Genomic DNA, 19,665 nt, shown 5'->3' with positions numbered 1-19,665 from the left:
ATTTATTTACATACCTTTTGTAATGTTCTTTTATTAATTTTCTCGTTTCATTTACTTTAGGACCTTGGTTTTGGTATTATTGTAACCCTATACTCCCTTTGTATATGGTATTCATTCGTCATAAGTGAATGTTATTAATAAAATTAAAATACCGTCATCTTCTTTTAAAAAAAAAAATACTCAATATATTTAGTCTAAATATATAAATTTGTTGTTGGACAATTTGCAAAGCACTAACGTGTAATGGGCATTTAATTACCTGGTTCTCTACCTTTTCCATGCTAACAATGCAATAGCAAATTATTTTTATTATTATTTCATTGTCTACGACTCTACTGAGTCACTGACTTAATCTTGCATGTTGCCAGGACCAAATAGTTTACCCAGAAATCACAATGTAAAATTAAAAAGGCAGTATTTTCAATCCACTCATTATTAATCGTGAAAATTGCTAAAAGTTTTAATGTATGATATAAAGAAGGTTTTTTTTTAGATATATATATAAAGAAGGTTACAAAGAGATTGCTCAAAAGAAGGAGAACCAAAAAATTAAATGAACTTACTAACAAATCTTGGTGTCAGAAAATAAAAATATGAACCATTTTTTTCTATACTACAAAGGGGTACGTACGCCTTTTTGATGCAGCAGTTTTTGAAGATCAGAAAGACGCATCATAACTCACATCTGTTTCTGGTAACCAATCACTACCCTGAATTAAGGAATCCACAGTGAATTTGCCAGCCTCATCTGACGTTAGAGTGGGCTTGAAACCAACCCATTTAACCCTTTTATCTACAATGGATCCAGGCCCAGCATTTTGGTACTCTGCATAGAAGATGGTGCTGGGCGGTTCAACATTGGTGACCCATGACATCCACCCCAATGGATTCAAGAATGACTCAATTTGGGACTGCATAATAACTGTGGTGGAGAAGTTTTTCCAAGGCCGGCCGAGGTAAGTTGAAGCTGTGAGATTATCCAGAGGAGTGAAGAAACATTTCTGGATTGAAATGCCACTATTTTGATTGGGGTCCTTCTTGCCCTGAGCCGTGATGGTGTTGAACTGGTTGGGTAGGGGCTGCCTGGGCTGGATGCTGCAGCTCTGGAAGACCACAGCAGCATTGCCGAAGATGAAGTCGATGGTGCCGGTAATGTCACAGTCACGGTAGAACTGGCGGTTGGAGTGGGCGTAGAGGGTGTCCTGGAAGGCATCAAATGAGCACCTGTAAAACACCGAGCGGTCGGAGCCAGACCGGAATGCCACTGCCTGGTGCTTTTCAGCACCAGCAGTGTTAATGAACCCCATGTCTCTTGCAATGAACCCCCTCCCCGCAACAGCTGGCTCATCATCACATGTTCCATGCAGGCCGTAATTAGTACTCATTACTCATTATTAATTCCTAGCTAGCATAGAAAATCCAGTAATTAAATTGAATGTAAAAACACCAACAAATATATACATTTCAACCCAACTAGTTAATGGTTTACGAGCCTAGGTTTAAAAAAAATAGCATGGTCAATATATAAAACATCTTTGTTGGAATAAAAGAGTATTGCTATTCATAAGCCCATACACCACACACCAAAATTTTTTTAAAGTTTTTTTTGATTTTATTATTCTTAAAATAATTGAATTATTCTACTCATAATCTATATACCACATATTTTGTAAGAGAATAAAATTATAAAAATTATAAAAAGATTGGTGTGTGGTGTATGAAGTTTAGGAATAGAATTTTTTTGGAATAAATGTCATTCGTTACAAAGTAGCCCAACCTGACCGACCACACTCAATCAAAAGGCCATTTCATGCATAATATTTAATCATATTAAATACCATTTGCAGGCCTCGAGGGTAGCAATGCATTAATTATAATCAATTAATTAGGTAACATAATCGGCCACATGAAAATATACAATATTAATGTAGATTAATGTAAACCAGACAGCTGACACATGGTGGGGTACCCACATTAATCCACGACACCAACAGGCAATCGGAACCAAAGGCATCATCGATTATATATTAATATAATATGCTTTGAATGTCGTGGAGGGTCCAAAAAAAAAAAAACAATTGTCGTGGAGGGCAACAAAATAGCAAAACTGGGTATCGGATTTTTAGGTAAGAGTGGCGCATCCATCAATTCAGATGGTTACTCCTAAACGGTTTCCTTGACCCAATCGGCAGATTGATCAGAATCCCACTTGGCCTGCTGTCTGGTACACGTGTTCTTGTTCTTCTAATTAAGCTGGAAGCTAATTCCCATGGCTGCAGATGGCACACGGGTTTCGCTATCAAATCCGGAGGGTATGCACACTGCCGTGTTGCACGGCAAGCACATAGGACACAGAACTAATTATGTTGCGAGAATTATCAATATCACCCATATATGCACCTATATATATATATATATATTAATCGGTACCGTACGTCTCGGTAAAATTTCGAAACAACATTCTTCCACATGATGAGCATTAGTACCATTACGCGGATTTTAAACTCATGTACTAACTATAAATGCATTATTGCAGATGAAAATGAATGAAGCAAAATAATTAAGCATTAATTAGTTACCAATTAAGCAGAACAAGGATGTCCATTAACTAGAAATATTTTCTTACGGGTATGTTTGGTTTTTACCATTAGCGAAAAATGTGATAATCAAGGCAATTAAGGTGGTCGGGGTAAGATGTATATATACTTACCGAAAGTAGCAGTGGAGAAGGTGGGAGTTCCGTCCACGAAGTTCAGGCTGCCGGAGACAATGGTCTTTGTCTTGCCATCCCCATACACCATCACATTCCACTTGTTCTTGTCCAATATCACGTTCTCCAAGTATTTTCCTTCCTTCACATATATCACAAATCTCGTTTCGCTCTTCTTTGGCACCGTATCCACCGCTGCTTGTATTGTCTTAAAGTCCCCGCTTCCGTCCTGCGCCACCGTCAGATTCACCGTCCCGTTGCCCTCCTTCAGTAACCTCCGGTCACCGTGGCTAACCCAATCCGGAAATTCCCCACCAAACCCAAGCATCCTCCTCCGATGGATGGGAGTGTTAAAGTCGGCTAGTAAACCGAGAATCTTGGCCACAATGGCCAAACTATTGCTAGCAAACTCGGTGGAGTTCTGCATGGCGGTTTTTACATCTTCAAGAAGCGTGGAGTTGAGTTCTTGGAGAGCGTCCAAGCAGGTTTCTTGGTCGGTGATGGTGGTGGTCAGCCACGTTTTCATGTCATCGATTTTGGCCGTTGATAAGAGCTTATCGCCCCGACCAACTTCCATGGATGAAATTGAGTCATTGAGATAGTCCACCGCATCTTCGAAAACGCTTTGGCAGACTTCTAGAGCTTCCTTAACTCTGGCGTCATTGGTGCTAGCATTGAGCTTGGACGGTAACTCGTTGGCGAGCTTGGACAACTCCTTGATGGCGACGTGCAGAGAGAGCTTAAAGAGGACCTCCGGGTCGGTGGTGTTGGTGGAGTCCAGGGAGGAGATGCTGGAGTAGCACGAGTCTGGATACTCGGTCACGCCGCACACAGCTTTGAGTGACGCAGCCGGGGTCAACTCGGTGGCGGGAGCCGAGTTGGAAGAGGGCGATGAATTACGCTTGTGAATCAAGGTTCCGGCAACAGCTCCGATGATCAGGGTCAAAAGGACGACGGAAGAGATAACGAGGATGATGAGACGCCTTCGAGTCCTTTTCCGGAATGCTTGCTCTTCAAGCCCATCTACCTTGCCATAGCCCTTGAAGGACGCGATCGAATCCATTTAAGATTGATTTCTTTTTGCTAAGAACAGCTTTGGGGATCTTCTGTAGTTTTCTATATAGGTAGGGGCTATAAAGTGTGCGATTAGATGACACAGAAAAAAAGCTATTTGTGGTTTTGGAAGGCTTGAGCCGGTCGGGATATCTTTTTATAAGACACTTAACTCGACGCAGCTAAGACATTCCATCTTTCTTCGATGCTTCTTATCCAAGACGTCCTTTCGATATTAAAAATATCTTAAAATATTATAAATAATAGTGAAAGAAAAATTCCATGGAACGGCCCGCGTATGGGGTGCCATTGAAGTCAAAATGTCACTTTACTTGAGATCAACTCAGAGGTATTTTGTTATGAAAGTATTTATCGTCATTTATTTTTAAAAGGAAACTGGGAGAGCTTAGGGACATAATATTTTAAATAAAAATATTTATAAAGAGTAATGATATTTACATAACGTATTTTATAATATATTTTATAATATATATCGTTATAAAATAAATAAATTATTTATATAAATTTAAAAAGGAGAAACTTGTAAAAAAAAAAAGAAAGTAAAAAGGAGACGCCAACGAATAATAGAGTATATAACATTTTTTTTTATAAAACAAAATATTTTTATATTCATTCGATATATAATAAGTAATGCTACATGTAATTGTGAAATATGTAAGTATTGAACAATTATTTTGAAAAAGAGTAGAGTCTATTATTAAAAAATTAATTTTTTTTTCATGTGAGTCTTGTATTTATTTATTTTTTTTAAAAAGATTATGCAACACTTACATACTCTACAATTACAAATATTATTTCTCATATATAATATCTACCTTTTGAGAGGCTAGCAGTTAGTTTTGATTTTATTTTTATTTTTAATTTCCACGGACGTACGTTGTAAACATCATGCATGGTTGGCATGATGATTAAACAGACGCGGTATAGTAGACTACAAATACTTTATAATGGACCGATAAAAATGGATACATATATATATGGCTATTGGGTGATAATATTGAAAAAGTAGACGCGTCAAATGATGCTATTATATATGAATAATTCTATAATATATGATGCCGGATTTGTAGGAAGGAAATGGAAATTCGTGATGTGTTCAGACTTCAGACGCAGATGCTCCACCAAATTACATGCACTTGTCAACTCTTGATAGTCTATATGTAAATGGATGCCATACATGACTTCTTTTTAATTAATTTAATGATGAGCTCCGTCGGCCAATTTTTAAAAGGGAAGCTAGCTTGCTGCATGGCTGTATTTCATGAACAAGTAAAACCTACACCCAAGACGACCATTTCATTCCTCATGTGCTTTGTTTTGTCCCCCATATTATATATATATATATAGACAGACCTTAAAATAATATGTTTGTAGCCGGAATGTACGTAGCATGCATATTATATGTTTTTAAATATATAGAACTAGTTTCCTGTAGATTATGCATCACCTTTTCTGCACAAACCAACATCGATCGTACGTATGGCTCTTCGATCCAGAATGATCATTAATTCCAACTCCTGATCATGCCTTTTCATTCTAATATAACATATTTTGCTCATGTTTAACATGGGTATTGATTGATTCATATATTTCATAAACTATCACATTTGTGACGTGTTTCACACTATCAACTATTCGAATAACTTACAACAGATGATAGAGCGGCACTGAGTGTCCATAGGAGTTTCGATACCTAAATTAGAGAGATGTTATCTCAATATAAGTATATAAGTAATAATTATTTATCTGTTACTTTTAGATGTTATTTATAGAGGTGATGAGAACATAGATAACTATTAAATTCAAGGGAACATCTTGAATAACTCTTAATAAGTGGATGAGATAATTAACCATCTTGATCTATTAGTGTTATCATATCATGCGGTTTGTGTCATGGGCTCTTAGGTCGTGAGTCTCCCAGTCTTGAGTCCGTAAGCTGAATCTGTCCTCTAGTCGTGACTTATTGGCATGGGACCTAAGTATCCCTTCCAGTACCCATACATTTCTAGCCTGTTTACCGACTAACACTTGTGGTTTTCATTCATCAATTAGTAGTACCCACCTGGCAACGATGCTGGGACAAATTCATGTGAAAGCTGATTATTTTTTCTTTATTGAGTACATGCTCCACACTATGTTTTTGTAGGTACGTACTAATGCCACATAAAGAAAGCGCGAAGGTCTCTTTCAAATACGTGTGTATATAAATATATATCTACTTATATATATATATTCTCAGCATATTTCAAATTTTTGGTTGAAAGTATTGGTTGGATCAGATCAATTAATTAGGAAAAATTTTATTCATCATCCTAACACACTATACACTATATATTTATTTTTTTATTTTTTATTTTTTTTCTCTTACGAAATGTGTGATACATGGATGATGAGTAGAATAATTCAATTAGTTTAAAAAGAATAAAAATATATATATATATATATATATATATGATATGTGAGATAATGAATAATAAAGATCATTAATTAGATGGGTCGAATGATGATCTTTACATTTGGATGGATCCATATAGCAACGTCCAGACATATGCCGATGCGAAAAGCTGGCTTCACACGCGTAACCGGCAATTACGCCAACACATGATCCTCTCAAGATCGTCAGCATGATTTCCAAGTTTTTAATTGTATGTTGAAGCAGTTCTGCATTTATTTTATTTACATTATGAGCAAGAAATAAAAATATGAGCTCGAAAGGGCATGCGTACAAACATATATTAACATTGCTTTTGAAAAAAGTGTAAGACCCGATGTCTGTCAGCCCAAGTCTATGTTCTACGGTCGAAGCCCATTGAAAATTCATAAAAAAACCGCAACAAATTATTCTAAACTTGGGTCGCAAAAAACCAACACTTTCAAGTTTCAAATCAGGAGAATACGGAAAACCAGAGGAACCCAGTACTGTCAGCGAGGAAGCTCCAAACTCCAAAGAATGCAATTACCTTGGGCCTCGGAAGCATTAGCTGTCACCTTGAAACCCTTCTAGCTCACCGTCTCTGAGGTTCTAGCTCCAGTACTGTTCTGATACTCCCCGCAGAACAATGTGCGCAGCGCAAAGTCCCTTTTCACATCATGTGCCATCCAGCAGGGTCAATTACATCGCTTATCGATCCATGACTGCATGATAAAGGTCAATTACATCAAGGCCTACCAATTAGAAACGTGGGGACGCTGCTCTTATCTGGTTGCAAATCAGAAAAGGCTCCAATCCTGCTTTTTTGAATTACAATTCGTGTACGTGTTTTGGTTTGGGTCAGTTCGACGTTGTGCCGTGAGTCGGCCCGTGACCATGTTCTTTTGTCCCGAGTTTGGGCGTCGCACATGGATGTCACTTTCTAATGACAAGTATCCGCGGCATTGCCGAGGATAAAACTGACCGTGCCTGCCACTAGGGCCTAGGCAGCTGGCGAAAAATTGACAGCTTGAATGCACGTAAAAGGTGGCTTGGTAATTAAGCAAGCAAATCGCATCAGTAAAATGCCGAGGTCAGAGCAAATGTCAAGTTCAAAATTTAGCTAAAATATGTGAGTCTACACAGATCTCTTACTTGTGGTTATGTGAGTCTACGCAGATCTCTCAAGTGCTTGTGGTCTAGAAAGACGCAGGACTCACGACGAAGAGAAGGGTTTATTTGCACATTTGGGTATGAAGAAAAGGAAAACGAGAAAAATAAAATGAAGAAAGAGAAAAGAACAAGGAAAAGAAAGAGAGAATATATATGAAATAATAAAATATACATTTTAAGAATAAATAGTAACTCACTATGTTTGAAGAGGAGCCCGAATTTATAGTAGCTCAAGTCTTGAGCCTTAGACTTTTAGTTAGTCTAATGTAGACGCTTTTTTTTACATATAGCCAAATTATGGATTTACATTAACATTTTACTTGGTATTACCAATGCGCTTTGTTTTGAATTTGAAAGGTTATGTTTCTGGCTAGAAATCGTTCACCTACGGAAAATTGAAATGTTGATTTTCATTAATACATCTATTTTTTTTTCTAATGTATTAATCCATCTAATTTATTTATGGAATTTGCAAGCAGATATAATTCATCAAATAAACAAATAGATAACCATTTATGTGCTATCAACCGCATCATAAATGGTTATATCTACAGCCTCCCATGCATTCAAGAGCTGCATGCAGACGATCGATGATTATCAGTACTTCAAAACTTCAAGCAATAGGTGCTAATTCGTGGCTTTTATTTTAGCAGCATGCCTTGTGATCATGATGATCACTGAGAAAATGGATCCAAAAAAATTGTACCGTTTAATGGAACATCATCGTACTAGATTGTGACTGATGATCAGCTAAAACGGGGCAATTAAGCACCGAGGCACCACATGAGAGCATACATTAATGGCGATTGGCGAGACCTGCTCTATTCTATATGGATTCTGAGGCTTCAAACGGCAGATGTCGGGAGATAAAAAATTAAATCATAAAGTTACACTGGATACCGATGATAAGGGTCGGGGTTTGCTTGATCAACATATATATATATATATATAAATATATATATATATATATATATATATATCCTGGGGCTTTGGCCCCCCACCTCACATCTGAAGGTGTTAATTATTGCCATTTATGGTCCAACGACATGTATGATCACATTTATGGTCTGGTCTCACCCGTTTGTAAACTTGTATCACTCGAGCTACAGATCATCGAGTTATATATAAAATTAAAGTACTGCTTAAATAATTCTCCCTAAGATTAGATACTTATAAATTAAGATTCTTTCTTATTATTTTCGTCATGTCATTATACATTACTTTTATATCTAGTTCATCTTCCTATATATCAAATCACAATAATAATTAAGGCATGCGTACATATTGAAACAGAGGAAATAGTCGATGTACACAAGCTGTTTGTGAAAACGTTTCACTGTGTATACCATTCTCACTGAAATGATCAATGTACAGTATGCGTATATATAGTTATTTACATAACATAATTGATTGTAAAGACCACTCTTATTGTGACACCTAGCCCTACTATTTATTCTTTCTATTACAAGGAATATGCTCAGATATTCTAGATGATTCTTGCTGCTCTTCTTGTGATGTTGTTGGTGCCTTAATATCCCCCCCCCCCACCCCCCCGATTCTAGCGGGACTTAGGCAAGAGTAAGACTGGATCGCAGAAGTCAGAAGCGGGCTGTAGACAAAGGTTTGGTAAGAATGTCAGCTATTTGATCCTTGCTAGAGACGAAGGCTACATGTAAAGATTTGGTAGCAACCCTTTCTCGTACAAAGTGGTAATCTAGTTCCACATATTTTGTTCTAGAGTGTAAGGTAGGGTTCATGGAGAGGTAGGATGCGCCAATATTGTCGCACCAAAGAGTAGGGGCTCCAATAGACTAATATCAAGTTCCTTGAGAAGTGACTGCAACCAAAGAAGCTCACAGGTAGTATTAGCAACTTATTTGTACTCAGTCTCCTTAGGACCGAGCTATAGTAGGCTGCTTTTTAGAGCCTCATGAAACTAAATGATTTCTAAAGTAAATACAAAAACCTCCTGTGGATCGCCTATAATCTGGGCAACCAGCCCAGTCAGCATCAGAGAAAGTTGTCAATTTTGTGGAAGAAGATGAAGAAAGAAATAAACAAAGATGACGAGTTAAATTGAGGTAACGAAGAGTGCGTTTTACCGCTGTCCAATGTGGAAGACAAGGATTATGCATATATTGACAAACACGATTTACAGCAAATGAAATATCAGGATGCGTGAACGCAAGATATTGCAAGTTCCCTACGACACTATGATACCACATTAGATCCTCATATGTACACCCATCTAAGGCTGTGAGTTTATCAAAACAAGACATAGGAGTTGTTACTACCTTAGAGGTGTGCATATTTGTTCATGTAAGCAAATCAATGATGTACATAGTCTGAGACAAAAATAAACCAAAGGAAGTAATGTAGCAACCAGAGATCTTTGACAGGAAAATATGTGCGGAGAGCAAAAATAAATTGTGCAATTAATTGAGAATTAGAACCAGTGACTAAGATATCATCAACATATATTAACAGATAAATTGAATTAGAACCGGTTTGCAGAATAAATAGGGAAGAATCAGCACAAGAGCATCGAAAACCAAGATAAAGTAATCTATCACTAAGTTTTGCAAACGATAGATTTATTTAACTTACAAACGTGGAGAGGATAATCGGGATTTACGAAACCAGTGGTTGTTTCATGTTGACTGCTTCCTCAAGGTCCCTGTGAAGAACCGCATTTTGTATGTCGAGTTTATGCAGAGCCCAGTGAGATGAGACAGCTACGAATAGAAGGAGTCGAATGGTTATGGGTTTAACTACAGGACTGAACGTTTCAAAATAGTCAAGCCCATGCAACTGATGAAACCCTTGAGCCACTAGTTTGGCTTTACACCTCTCAATGGTTCCATCACCATGTCTCTTTGTTTTCAAGACCCATTTTGAACCAAGGAGATTATAGGTAGGAGAAAAAGGTACTAGAGTCCACGTCTTGTTTTGAAGAAGTGCATCCAATTCGGAAGACATGGCAGATCGCCATTCTTGGCGCTTTGAGGCTTCGGTATAAGAGGATGGTTCCTCTTGGACCACGAATATGGGAGATGAGACGGCTTGAGTGAGAGAGGCTTTAGATTTTGAAGATGGCCATGGAATGTTGCCATCGGTTCGTTGACGAGGATAAAGTGTTTGTATTTTAGATCTGGTAACCATGGGATGTTGAATGGGAGAATCAGTGGCCGTTGAAGGAGTGATGGAGTCGGTAACGGTAGGATTGGATGGAGGTGGAAGAACCAATGGAGGTGATGGCGACAGGATGTTGTTTTCTGTACTTTGATGAGAATCGGCAGAATTGGTAGACGACGTAAAGGAATAAACCCTAAACTCTGTTGGTGAAGATGGGTAACCCGATGAAGGCCTTGGTGGTGTGGGAGTATTAGTGATGGGTGGGCTCAGATCATTATCGGATGAAGATGTGAGATTTATTTGTTGTGGGCTGTGTGGATTAGAAGGCTTAAAACTGGGAAGAGAAATTGAATGAGGGAAATTGGACTGCTGAAATGAAGTATTTTTGGGCTGCTGAGAAAAGGGAAAGATTGTTTCGTTAAAGTGAACATCTCTTGAAATGAATGTACGGCCCGTATCAATGTGAAGACATAAATAACTCTTGTGATCGAGGCTATAGCTCATGAACACACATTCTTTGCATCGATAATCCATTTTATGAGAATTAAAGGGTCTTAGGTTGGGCCATCAAGCACACCAAAAAATTTTGAGGAAAGCATAATCTGGATGTTGGCACATTAAAATAGAAAAGGGAGAGGTATTGTGCAGAAGAGGTGTAGGCATACGATTTATTAAGTAAGGGAGGGTTTGAAAAGCCTCAGCCCAATATTTGTGAGGGACCGAAGCATGGGAGAGTAAGGCTAAACCTGTCTCGACTATGTGACAATGACAACGTTCCACACTCCCATTTTGTTAATGAGAATATGGACACGTAATTCGATGAGAGATACCTAATGTGCGAAAAATTGCTTAAAGGGGTCGAAATTCACCCCCCCTCTGTTTGGATAGATGTAATAGTAGAGGAGAATTTATTTTTCGCAAAATTAATCAATGCAAGCACTATTGCGGAAACATTGGATTTTAATTGCATGGGAAAATATCACATAAATTTGGAATAGTCATCTATGATTGAAAGAAAGTAACGAAATCCCTTAGTTGATAGAGTAGACGAGGGACCCCAAACATCAAAAAACAACAATTGAAAGGGATAAATGGAGCGGCTTGGAAAGGAATGATGAGGTAGAGCATGTGCTTTGGCTGAGGTACAGGTTGAGCAAGGCTGGAGTGAAGTTGATGTGCTGAAAGGAAACTATGTTGACGAAGGATGAGTGAAGTTGTGCGTGGGCTTGGATGACCTAGTCTAGAGTGCCAGAGCTGAGCTGAAGTTTGAAGACCCATATGAGCTTGAGGTTTTGAAGTAGTGGTGGAAGTTATGAGCTCTGCACTTGTCTGTAGCACATACAATCCGTCTTCAACATGGCCCTGAAGAAGAACAACCTTGGTGCATGAATCCTTCACATAGAAAACAAAGGAGTGAATTCAAAACAGACTCTATTATCTTGACAGAATTGACGGACAGAGAGAAGATTTTTAAAAATCATAGGAACATGTAACAAATTGGTTAAGATAAATTTGCCAGTATTAGAGGAAAGTTGAGCCGAGCCTGTGTTGTGGATAGAAAGAGTGGAGCCATCTCTGATGCTCGTTGTGTCAATTCCTTGATAAGTCGACGAGTCCACATTAAGGTTCTGGAAATGATGTGAAATGATGACTTGCTGTTGAGTTTGGAAACCAAATGGTATTTTGTGATGAGTTTGGGTTGATAGCCATGTAGTTTGTAGAGAATGATTGAGGTGGAGGAGACTGATACCTATGGTCAAACCTGTAATAACATGTGATAGTTGTGTGTCCACCTTTTTGATAGGCTTGACAAATGGATTTGTTATAAAAGGGAGAACCAGTGGGTTGAGGACGGGGAAGGATGCCACGGCCATTGTGGTGACCACGACTACGACCTCTAGAGGGATTGTTGTGGCCACGATTAAAGTTATGGCCAGATGAAGGGTTTTTAACTGTGTGTGTTGGCTATAATGGATGTGCCAAAAAGAATGGACTGAGTCTGGTGAGAAATCATTGACTCGTGATTTAAGAGATAGCTGTAAATTTGATGGGGTGATAGAGAATTTGGTCTTTTGGTGAGGGAGGTAACTAGACTCTCATATTCAGTACCTAGTCTTGCAAGGAGGTAAATGGCAAGCTCGGAATCATCTAAACGATGTCCCAGAGCTGCCAGAGTAGAAGCAAGAGATCTGATTTTATTGAAATAGTCAGTCACGAAATATGCTCCTTTCTTGATAGTTGCTAACTGGAACTTAGTATGAATATGATGAGCTGATGATTTTGCAGTAAAAATATTTTGCAAGGTTGTCCAGACCTCACATGAGGTAGAACAGTCAAGCACTTGTGCCAAGACAGAATCGAACAATGAAGAATTGATTGCATTATCAATTTATCCTGAAGACGCCATTGTGTATGGGCCGGATTTGGTTAATCATTAAGTTTGGCTGAAGGTTATGGAAGTGAACAATCCACGTATGGAAAGAGCTGATTACCTTACAAGAATGGAATGATCTACACTTTCCATCATAGAAAATTTTTAGTCGCAAGCTTGATATTAATGAAATGGGAAGCTGTGTTGAGAATGGAGGGATTAATAGATGATTCTTTAGATGCCATTGTTAGGGAGGAGGAAAAAAAAAAAAAAGAATGATGAAGAGGAGTTAGATGCGGGTCGTGAGGCTCATGATACCAGATTGAAACAGAGGAAATAGCAGATGTACACAAGCTATTTGTGAAAACGTTTCACTGTGTATACTATTCTCACTGGAATGGTCAATGTATAGTATGCATATATATATAGTTATTTACATAACATAATTGATTGTAAAGACCACTCTTATTGTGACACCTAGTCTTACTATTTATTCTTTTTTGTTACAAGGAATATGCTCAGATATTCGGGATGATTCTTGTTGTTCTTCTTGTGATGTTGTTGGTGCCTTAATAGTACATATATAGTGATCTTAACCTAAAGAAAAAAAGCTTAATATATCTAATTAAATAAAATGGAACCTTGGAAAGATTAATTTATGTATCCGAAATGCATGCGCGCTAGCTCTCTGAAGGCATGCAGTTCATGCCAGATTAACACACTAACGCAAGCATACATGATCTTACATGATCAAATAATCAAATTCATAGTACTAGAGATCAATTTCCGCATAAATACTCAACCAGCCGATGCTACATACTACATGTTCACCACCATTATTGACGGTACAGACCGAACAAATGCATGCATGCTGGTTTACAAACCAAGAGAATAGGGAAAGCCAGTGGAACCCAACCAACTACTGCCAGCAAGGAAGTTGCCCGGAGTGTAAGCTCCGGCCTCGGAAGCGCTTGTTATCACCTTGTACCCCTTCCAGGTCACCCTCTTTGAGGTTCCTGCACCAGCCCCGGTGTTCTGATACTCCCCATAGAACAATGTGTCCAGCGCGAAAGTCCCGTCCCAAATGTGCCATCCAGCAGGATCAATTACATCGCTTATCGATGACTGCATGATCACTGTCCTTGAGTATTCCTTCCATGGTCTCCCAAGATATGTCCGGAAGTTGCTCTTCACTTGTTCCAAATCACTGGTGGCTCCAATCCTGCTTTTTTGGATTATAATCCCGGTGTTTTGGTTGGGGTCCGTTCGGCCTTGTGCTGTGACCATGTTCTTTTGTCCCGAGTTTGGGCGTCGTGCATGGATGTCACAGTCTTGGAACACCACCGCGGCATTGCCGAATATAAAATCGACGGTTCCTGCCACTAGGCAGTTCACGAAGAATTGACGGTTCGAGTGTACGTAAAGGGTGTCTTGGTACGCAAGCATGTCGCATTCGTAAAATGCCGAGAGGTCGGACCCTACGCGGAGAGCTACAGCTTGGTGCTTTGAGGGACCCGCTGTGTTTTGGAAAGTTATGCCCCTGGCTAGGAATCGTTCACCAACCGCAGCTGCAACCACATGGAGATGGTGATTTTCATTAATCAATCTGATTTATTTATGGGATATAAAGGCAAGCAGATATAATTCATTTAAGAAACAAACAGATAACCAAGTGGGTATCAACTGCATCATAAATTAATGGTATTATACCAACGGGATGCAGCCCGGCCCCATGCATTCAATGGCTGCCAAATGATGCTTATGATCATTCCAACTCAATATTATACATTGTATTAAGAATACATACAAGATTAAGTACTCAAATTCTCTACTTCAGAACATGGATTAGATTTCAAACATGCCATGTGGATTCGTAAAAATGGAAACGGATTGTGCTTCTGCAATTTTACCAATGTCTCGGGTGATGTACGTACAGATCAGTTCAAAACATTCTTAATTGTGTCGGTGAACCGCCAATTGGTTTCATTTCAAGAGGATATCCGTAATTGAAGGGAGCGTCGCGGCACCAAAAGTAGCAAAAAGGCAAAAAGAAAATCTCTATTTTAAATTAGAAACTATAAACATGTCCTTAAATACTTCAGCTAGAAATAGCAATAAGTCGCTTAAATATCATTCATACATAGAGAAAATGTTTACAGAAACCAATTTTATAACATATATATATTATTTTAATATTAAAACTTAATTTACGATAAAGATATTTTATTTTTACAGATGAGTTGAGATTAAAATTAAAAAATTGAATAAAGTATTGTTAGAATATATTTTTTAATATTATTTTTATTTTAAATTTTGAAAAAATTAAATTTTTTATTTTATTTTATATTAAAAATTTAAAAATTATAAAAATAAAATAAAATAAAATAAAATAAAATATTTTATAAAAATAAACCAACCTTACTTTTAAAAAAGAAAAAGCTAGCGGTACGTCCAAATTAAATACATTAGAACGAAAGACCACGGAAGTATCCAGCTTCGCTAGTTTCGTGATGATCGATCACGTCAGCAGAGAAAGAAAAGGAAGCACGCGGTACGTGCGTACCTTGTCAGAAAAGTGAAAATAGATATGATACTATTTTTTGCATAGATGTAATTAGTTAAAATAATTATTTATATTTTAGAAAAAAAATTTACTTTTATCATTAATTTCTATCGTTAATTTCTATCAGTTTTTTAGTTTTTTATTAATATTTTTTTTACTTAATGATTAAATAAATATTTTTTAATAATATTATAATTTTTTTATTTTTTAAAATATATTTAAATATATTAAAAAATACATATAAACAAATATAAAAAAAAATTATTTTTAAACAACTAGCAGGAGCTTCAAACAACTAGCAGAGTCCAACTGAAGGTCCCAACCGTAAGAGAAGCACCGCTCTTTAAAAAAAAGATAAAAAAAGCAACACAACTAATTGAAATGTAAAAAAAAAATACATAAAAATTACTGCACAGAGTAAAAAATATTACACCCATCCATCCAAAGTACTGAGAAAACGACAAGGACAGCTGTAGGGCACTCTTATTCAGCTAAAAGATGAAAATATATTAAATTCCCGCGTGCAGTACGACGTTGAATTACAAAAGAGACCAGTCATCATACATGATGATCGTTTGTAGAGGAGACGGCGTACTTAGAAAAGAAAGTCATTTTTCTTTTCTTTTTTGCCATTCTCAGAACTTGGAGATCAATTATTTATGGAAAATGCTTGGTTGTCTCATGTCTGTCTTCAAAAGTACCTCAGTTTTTTTTTTTTTTAACATTTAAAAAAGTTAACACTAATGAATATATGCATGCATATTTTTTAAACTGTTTATTTCTTTGGATCATACGCGTATATATATAATTTCCTTATTTCACGTCAACTAAATAACCACCTAACTAGCTATTTAGTGTAGGTACGTACCTGATGAGTCGATGCATGCATGCTTGGCTTCATGAGAAGAAGTATCAGCTTGCTAGAAACATGGAATTTCTAAACTGATCTTAAGCTATTAATTATTAAGTAGGTACGTACGACGTTATCGGTGGAATTAATGATCATTAATTATCATAATTATATATTTATATCCGGTCTGTCCCCATCTGTGCTTTTGTCTAGTGAGTGGGGTTTCAGGACGAGTGTAAATACTCCTCCTTTAAGATATACACTCCTCTCCTCTTTTAAGATATAGTTGTATAAAGTATTGTGAAAAATATTATATATAAATCATTATCTATTGTGTATAGTTCATGAGCACCAAAGTACAAATGGACGAAACCGTGTTCCATGCTCTCAACCCTAAGAAACCGGAGGCTAATTGGCACATATATATAGTTCTCATACTTTCTTGCACCTAATTGCTAGAAAGTATATATTAATATATAAAAAATAATTACTCAATTTCACCTTAATCTCACACATTAGTTTTTTTTTTTGCACAGATCTGCAGATTAGTTTTGTTTCTATATGTACAATTACATACGTACGTAACATCCTCACATCAACAATGGAGCCTATCACATGCACGCAGCATCATGAATACGACATGGAAAAAAACAAAATAGATTTGAAATTTGAAAAAATAAAAAGTAAATGACGTTAGAACAAATGGGAAAGTAGTCGACATACCTACTGTGGCAGAGGTAAAGGTCGTGCTTCCATCAACCACATTCCTACTTGCTGTGATGATGGTGGTGGTTCTCCCATCTCCCAGAAACATGATGTTCTTCTTCTTCTTTGTAACTTCCACATTTTCCCTGTAAACACCCGCCTTGATCCTAATCACGTACCTTGTTTTACTATTATCCGGTGCGGCCGCCACCGCCTCAGAAACAGTCTTGTAGTCGCCGCTACCATCTGCAGCCACCACCGCGTCAGGTGTCACGGAAGACGATTGCAAAAGCCTCCTGTCCGCCGCCGACAACCATTCCGGCCACTTGACTCCATCAACTTCCTCTTTGAGTTTCCGACTCGTGGTCTTCCCCTCATTGGCTATATCAGTATCGGTCATGTTCTTGATCATGGCCAGCGCATTGCTACACATATGTTCTACATGGACCTGACCAGCCAGCAACACCTTCCGGACGCGTTTATCTGCTTCATCGTGCGAAAATCCGTCTAGGCAAGTCTCTTGGTTGGTTATTGCAGAGCTAATCAAGGTTTTGAGGTCATCTGCATGTAGGGACAATGATTTCTTGTTTGGGTACTCGTGGAGATCTTCCACTGCCTGGTGAAGCTCATCGAGGGTATCATCGATGGTCTCCAGGCAATCATGGAGAGCGGTCTTTTCACGCTTGGTGAGATCCTTTCTGGTTTTGATCAGCTTCTTCACGGTGAAGAAGTTGTGTTCAACAGCTTCGGTTGTGATGTTCAGGGACGCTTCTATGACGTCCTTTTGGCTGGACAATTTGGCACTGGCTCCGGGGACAGAGGCAAGAGCTGAGTAGCATAAGTCAGGGTACAAAGTGCTGCTACATGAGCTTTTAACTATGGCATGGGCGGAGGCGGAGAGTTCTCTGTTGCCGGAGTTCTTGCCGCGGGAATGAACTCCGGCAGCAATGCCAACAATGGCAGCTACAAGTAATAAGGTTACCGAAAAAGCCAAGACGAGCTTCTTCTTTCTTTTGACGACTGAAATGTAGTTGTGGGATATTTGAAGTTTCCCTGTCAAGAGTTCCTTGATCTGCGTCATTTTCTTATATCGGTTGGATAGAGCGATCGAATGGTTTGGCGTATAGAGAACTACTACAAAACATATGGGACTAATATATAGAGAAGAGAGGTAAAGTGCTTGGTCACTTTCCAATAATAATGTATGTTCGGGACCTATATATTCTGTGAGCCTATCACAGACAGGCTTGAGGCAAAAGTTTACACTTTTTTGTTTTTCTCTACTTTATTTTCCTTTGTAATATTCTTTATTTTCACTTTTTTATTTCATCAAATAATTTATAGAGTGCCCACGTGATGTGGATTCCTACTGCCTTTATTCTTATCAGTCCATAATTTATTATTTATTTCTTTTTATATTTTAGATATTTAAACATGTGTTTGATCCAATATATTATATTTTTCCTACTTTTTTAACTTTCACTTTTGCAACTTGCAGTAGTTAATTAGGATGTATTTTGTCTCTGTCTTTTGCCCGTAATTATATCTCCTCGTTGCTGTAACCCTAATGACCTCATGACCCAGTACCTTTATATTACAATATGATCTTCAAGTAATAATTCTACGCTAATTAAGCTTGTACGTACATGTTATGATTCTCTGTACCTATAAATGTATCTTCTGATCACGTCTGATCCTTTGGCAGTTGCGAACTTTTACGTACAGTACGCCAATGTGAGCTTCGTTTACATGCAACTTTTTTTTTTTTTTTAAATTCTACTGCAATGATTTTTCAATTAGATGATTCCCTCATGGATCCGGTGATTAGAAAAAACACTGCATGCATATTGCAGCTGCGTGCATGTTACAAAACAACAAGAATGTTTGTCGTTTAATTAACATGATGAGTTATCATCCGACATTGCAGCAATTAACTAATTAAGGTTTGTCTTGATCTCACATGAGTACTTGTTATATATCGTGTTACGTTCGTACTACAGACAGATCAGAAGAACACTAATTCATGAATTTACAACATCAGTACGCGCGTGGCAGTCGTGAGGAAGGCCCCCTTGCATGCTTTAGTTAATTTGATGGTAGACAGTAGTGTAATCTTGGGTTAATTTGAACTAAATAGTACTCCCACCGACACGGATCAGCCTCCATCAATGGAGGTAAGATCAAATTGTTCCCCTAGCTGTACGTAAATTATATATAAATTCTGGAGAATCAATTCTCTTACTCGATCGAGTATGTTATAAGCTGGGAATCAAATATATATATATAAAAAGCTTATAAAATGGACTTTTTTTATATACCAAGTGCTACATGGGAACTCATAAAAAAAAAAAAAGAAAAAAAAGTAATGATCATGACCTTTAATTTCCTTTATTTAGCTTCGGATACCGATCGAACAGCTGAAATCATATAAGGAGCTTATAAAGAGAGCACCTAAAGATAATAAAGTAGTATGTACCCTACCATACCATCATTAATAGAACAGAAGCTCTCCATAACTGATCTACTTTATATTCAACCAGTCCTAACTCAGTTTCTTGATTGAAAAATTTCTTCACACCCCACACCCTATGAAAAACACCCATATATATATCCTATAAACAAAAAATTATAAGTGTGAGGTATAAAAATAAATAGTGACTGATGCATATAATTC

The 19,665-nt window shown here is 37.6% G+C and overlaps 2 protein-coding genes and 1 pseudogene across 2 annotated transcripts; all 3 read right to left on the bottom strand.

Moving 5' to 3' along the window:
• Positions 1-475: 475 nt before the first annotated feature.
• On the bottom strand, positions 476-3,913 carry LOC109013059 (pectinesterase 3-like). Its single transcript, XM_018994997.2, has 2 exons — positions 2,711-3,913; positions 476-1,339 (listed from the first exon to the last, which is right to left on the bottom strand). Exons 1-2 carry the CDS (start codon positions 3,771-3,773, stop codon positions 660-662), a joined length of 1,743 nt encoding a protein of 580 aa, XP_018850542.2. The 5' UTR covers positions 3,774-3,913; the 3' UTR covers positions 476-659.
• Positions 3,914-6,706: 2,793 nt separating this feature from the next.
• Positions 6,707-7,298, bottom strand: LOC118348948 (annotated as a pseudogene).
• A 6,210-nt stretch (positions 7,299-13,508) lies between these two features.
• On the bottom strand, positions 13,509-18,178 carry LOC109013060 (pectinesterase-like). The gene is made up of 2 exons (XM_035692080.1): positions 17,010-18,178; positions 13,509-14,441 (listed from the first exon to the last, which is right to left on the bottom strand). The coding sequence occupies exons 1-2, from the start codon at positions 18,070-18,072 to the stop codon at positions 13,750-13,752; spliced, it is 1,755 nt and encodes a 584-aa protein (XP_035547973.1). The 5' UTR covers positions 18,073-18,178; the 3' UTR covers positions 13,509-13,749.
• Positions 18,179-19,665: the final 1,487 nt, after the last annotated feature.

Source organism: Juglans regia, chromosome 7, assembly GCF_001411555.2.
Source record: "Juglans regia cultivar Chandler chromosome 7, Walnut 2.0, whole genome shotgun sequence".
NCBI classification, from domain to species: Eukaryota; Viridiplantae; Streptophyta; class Magnoliopsida; order Fagales; family Juglandaceae; genus Juglans; species Juglans regia.
The sequence above is the reverse complement of the archived record's forward strand: the minus strand, read 5'-3'. Positions and strand labels throughout refer to the sequence as shown.

What these genes read in the sequence shown, in the direction of transcription:
- LOC109013059 (XM_018994997.2), bottom strand. Translation starts at nt 3,773, where the DNA reads ATGGATTCGATCGCGTCCTTCAAGGGCTATGGCAAGGTAGATGGGCTT. An exon ending in CTTCTCCACTGCTACTTTCG is followed by an intron (nt 1,340 to 2,710) that starts GTAAGTATATAT and finishes ATGATGAGCCAG; the next exon opens with CTGTTGCGGGGAGGGGGTTC.
- LOC109013060 (XM_035692080.1), bottom strand. Translation starts at nt 18,072, where the DNA reads ATGACGCAGATCAAGGAACTCTTGACAGGGAAACTTCAAATATCCCAC. An exon ending in CTTTACCTCTGCCACAGTAG is followed by an intron (nt 14,442 to 17,009) that starts GTATGTCGACTA and finishes ATGTGGTTGCAG; the next exon opens with CTGCGGTTGGTGAACGATTC.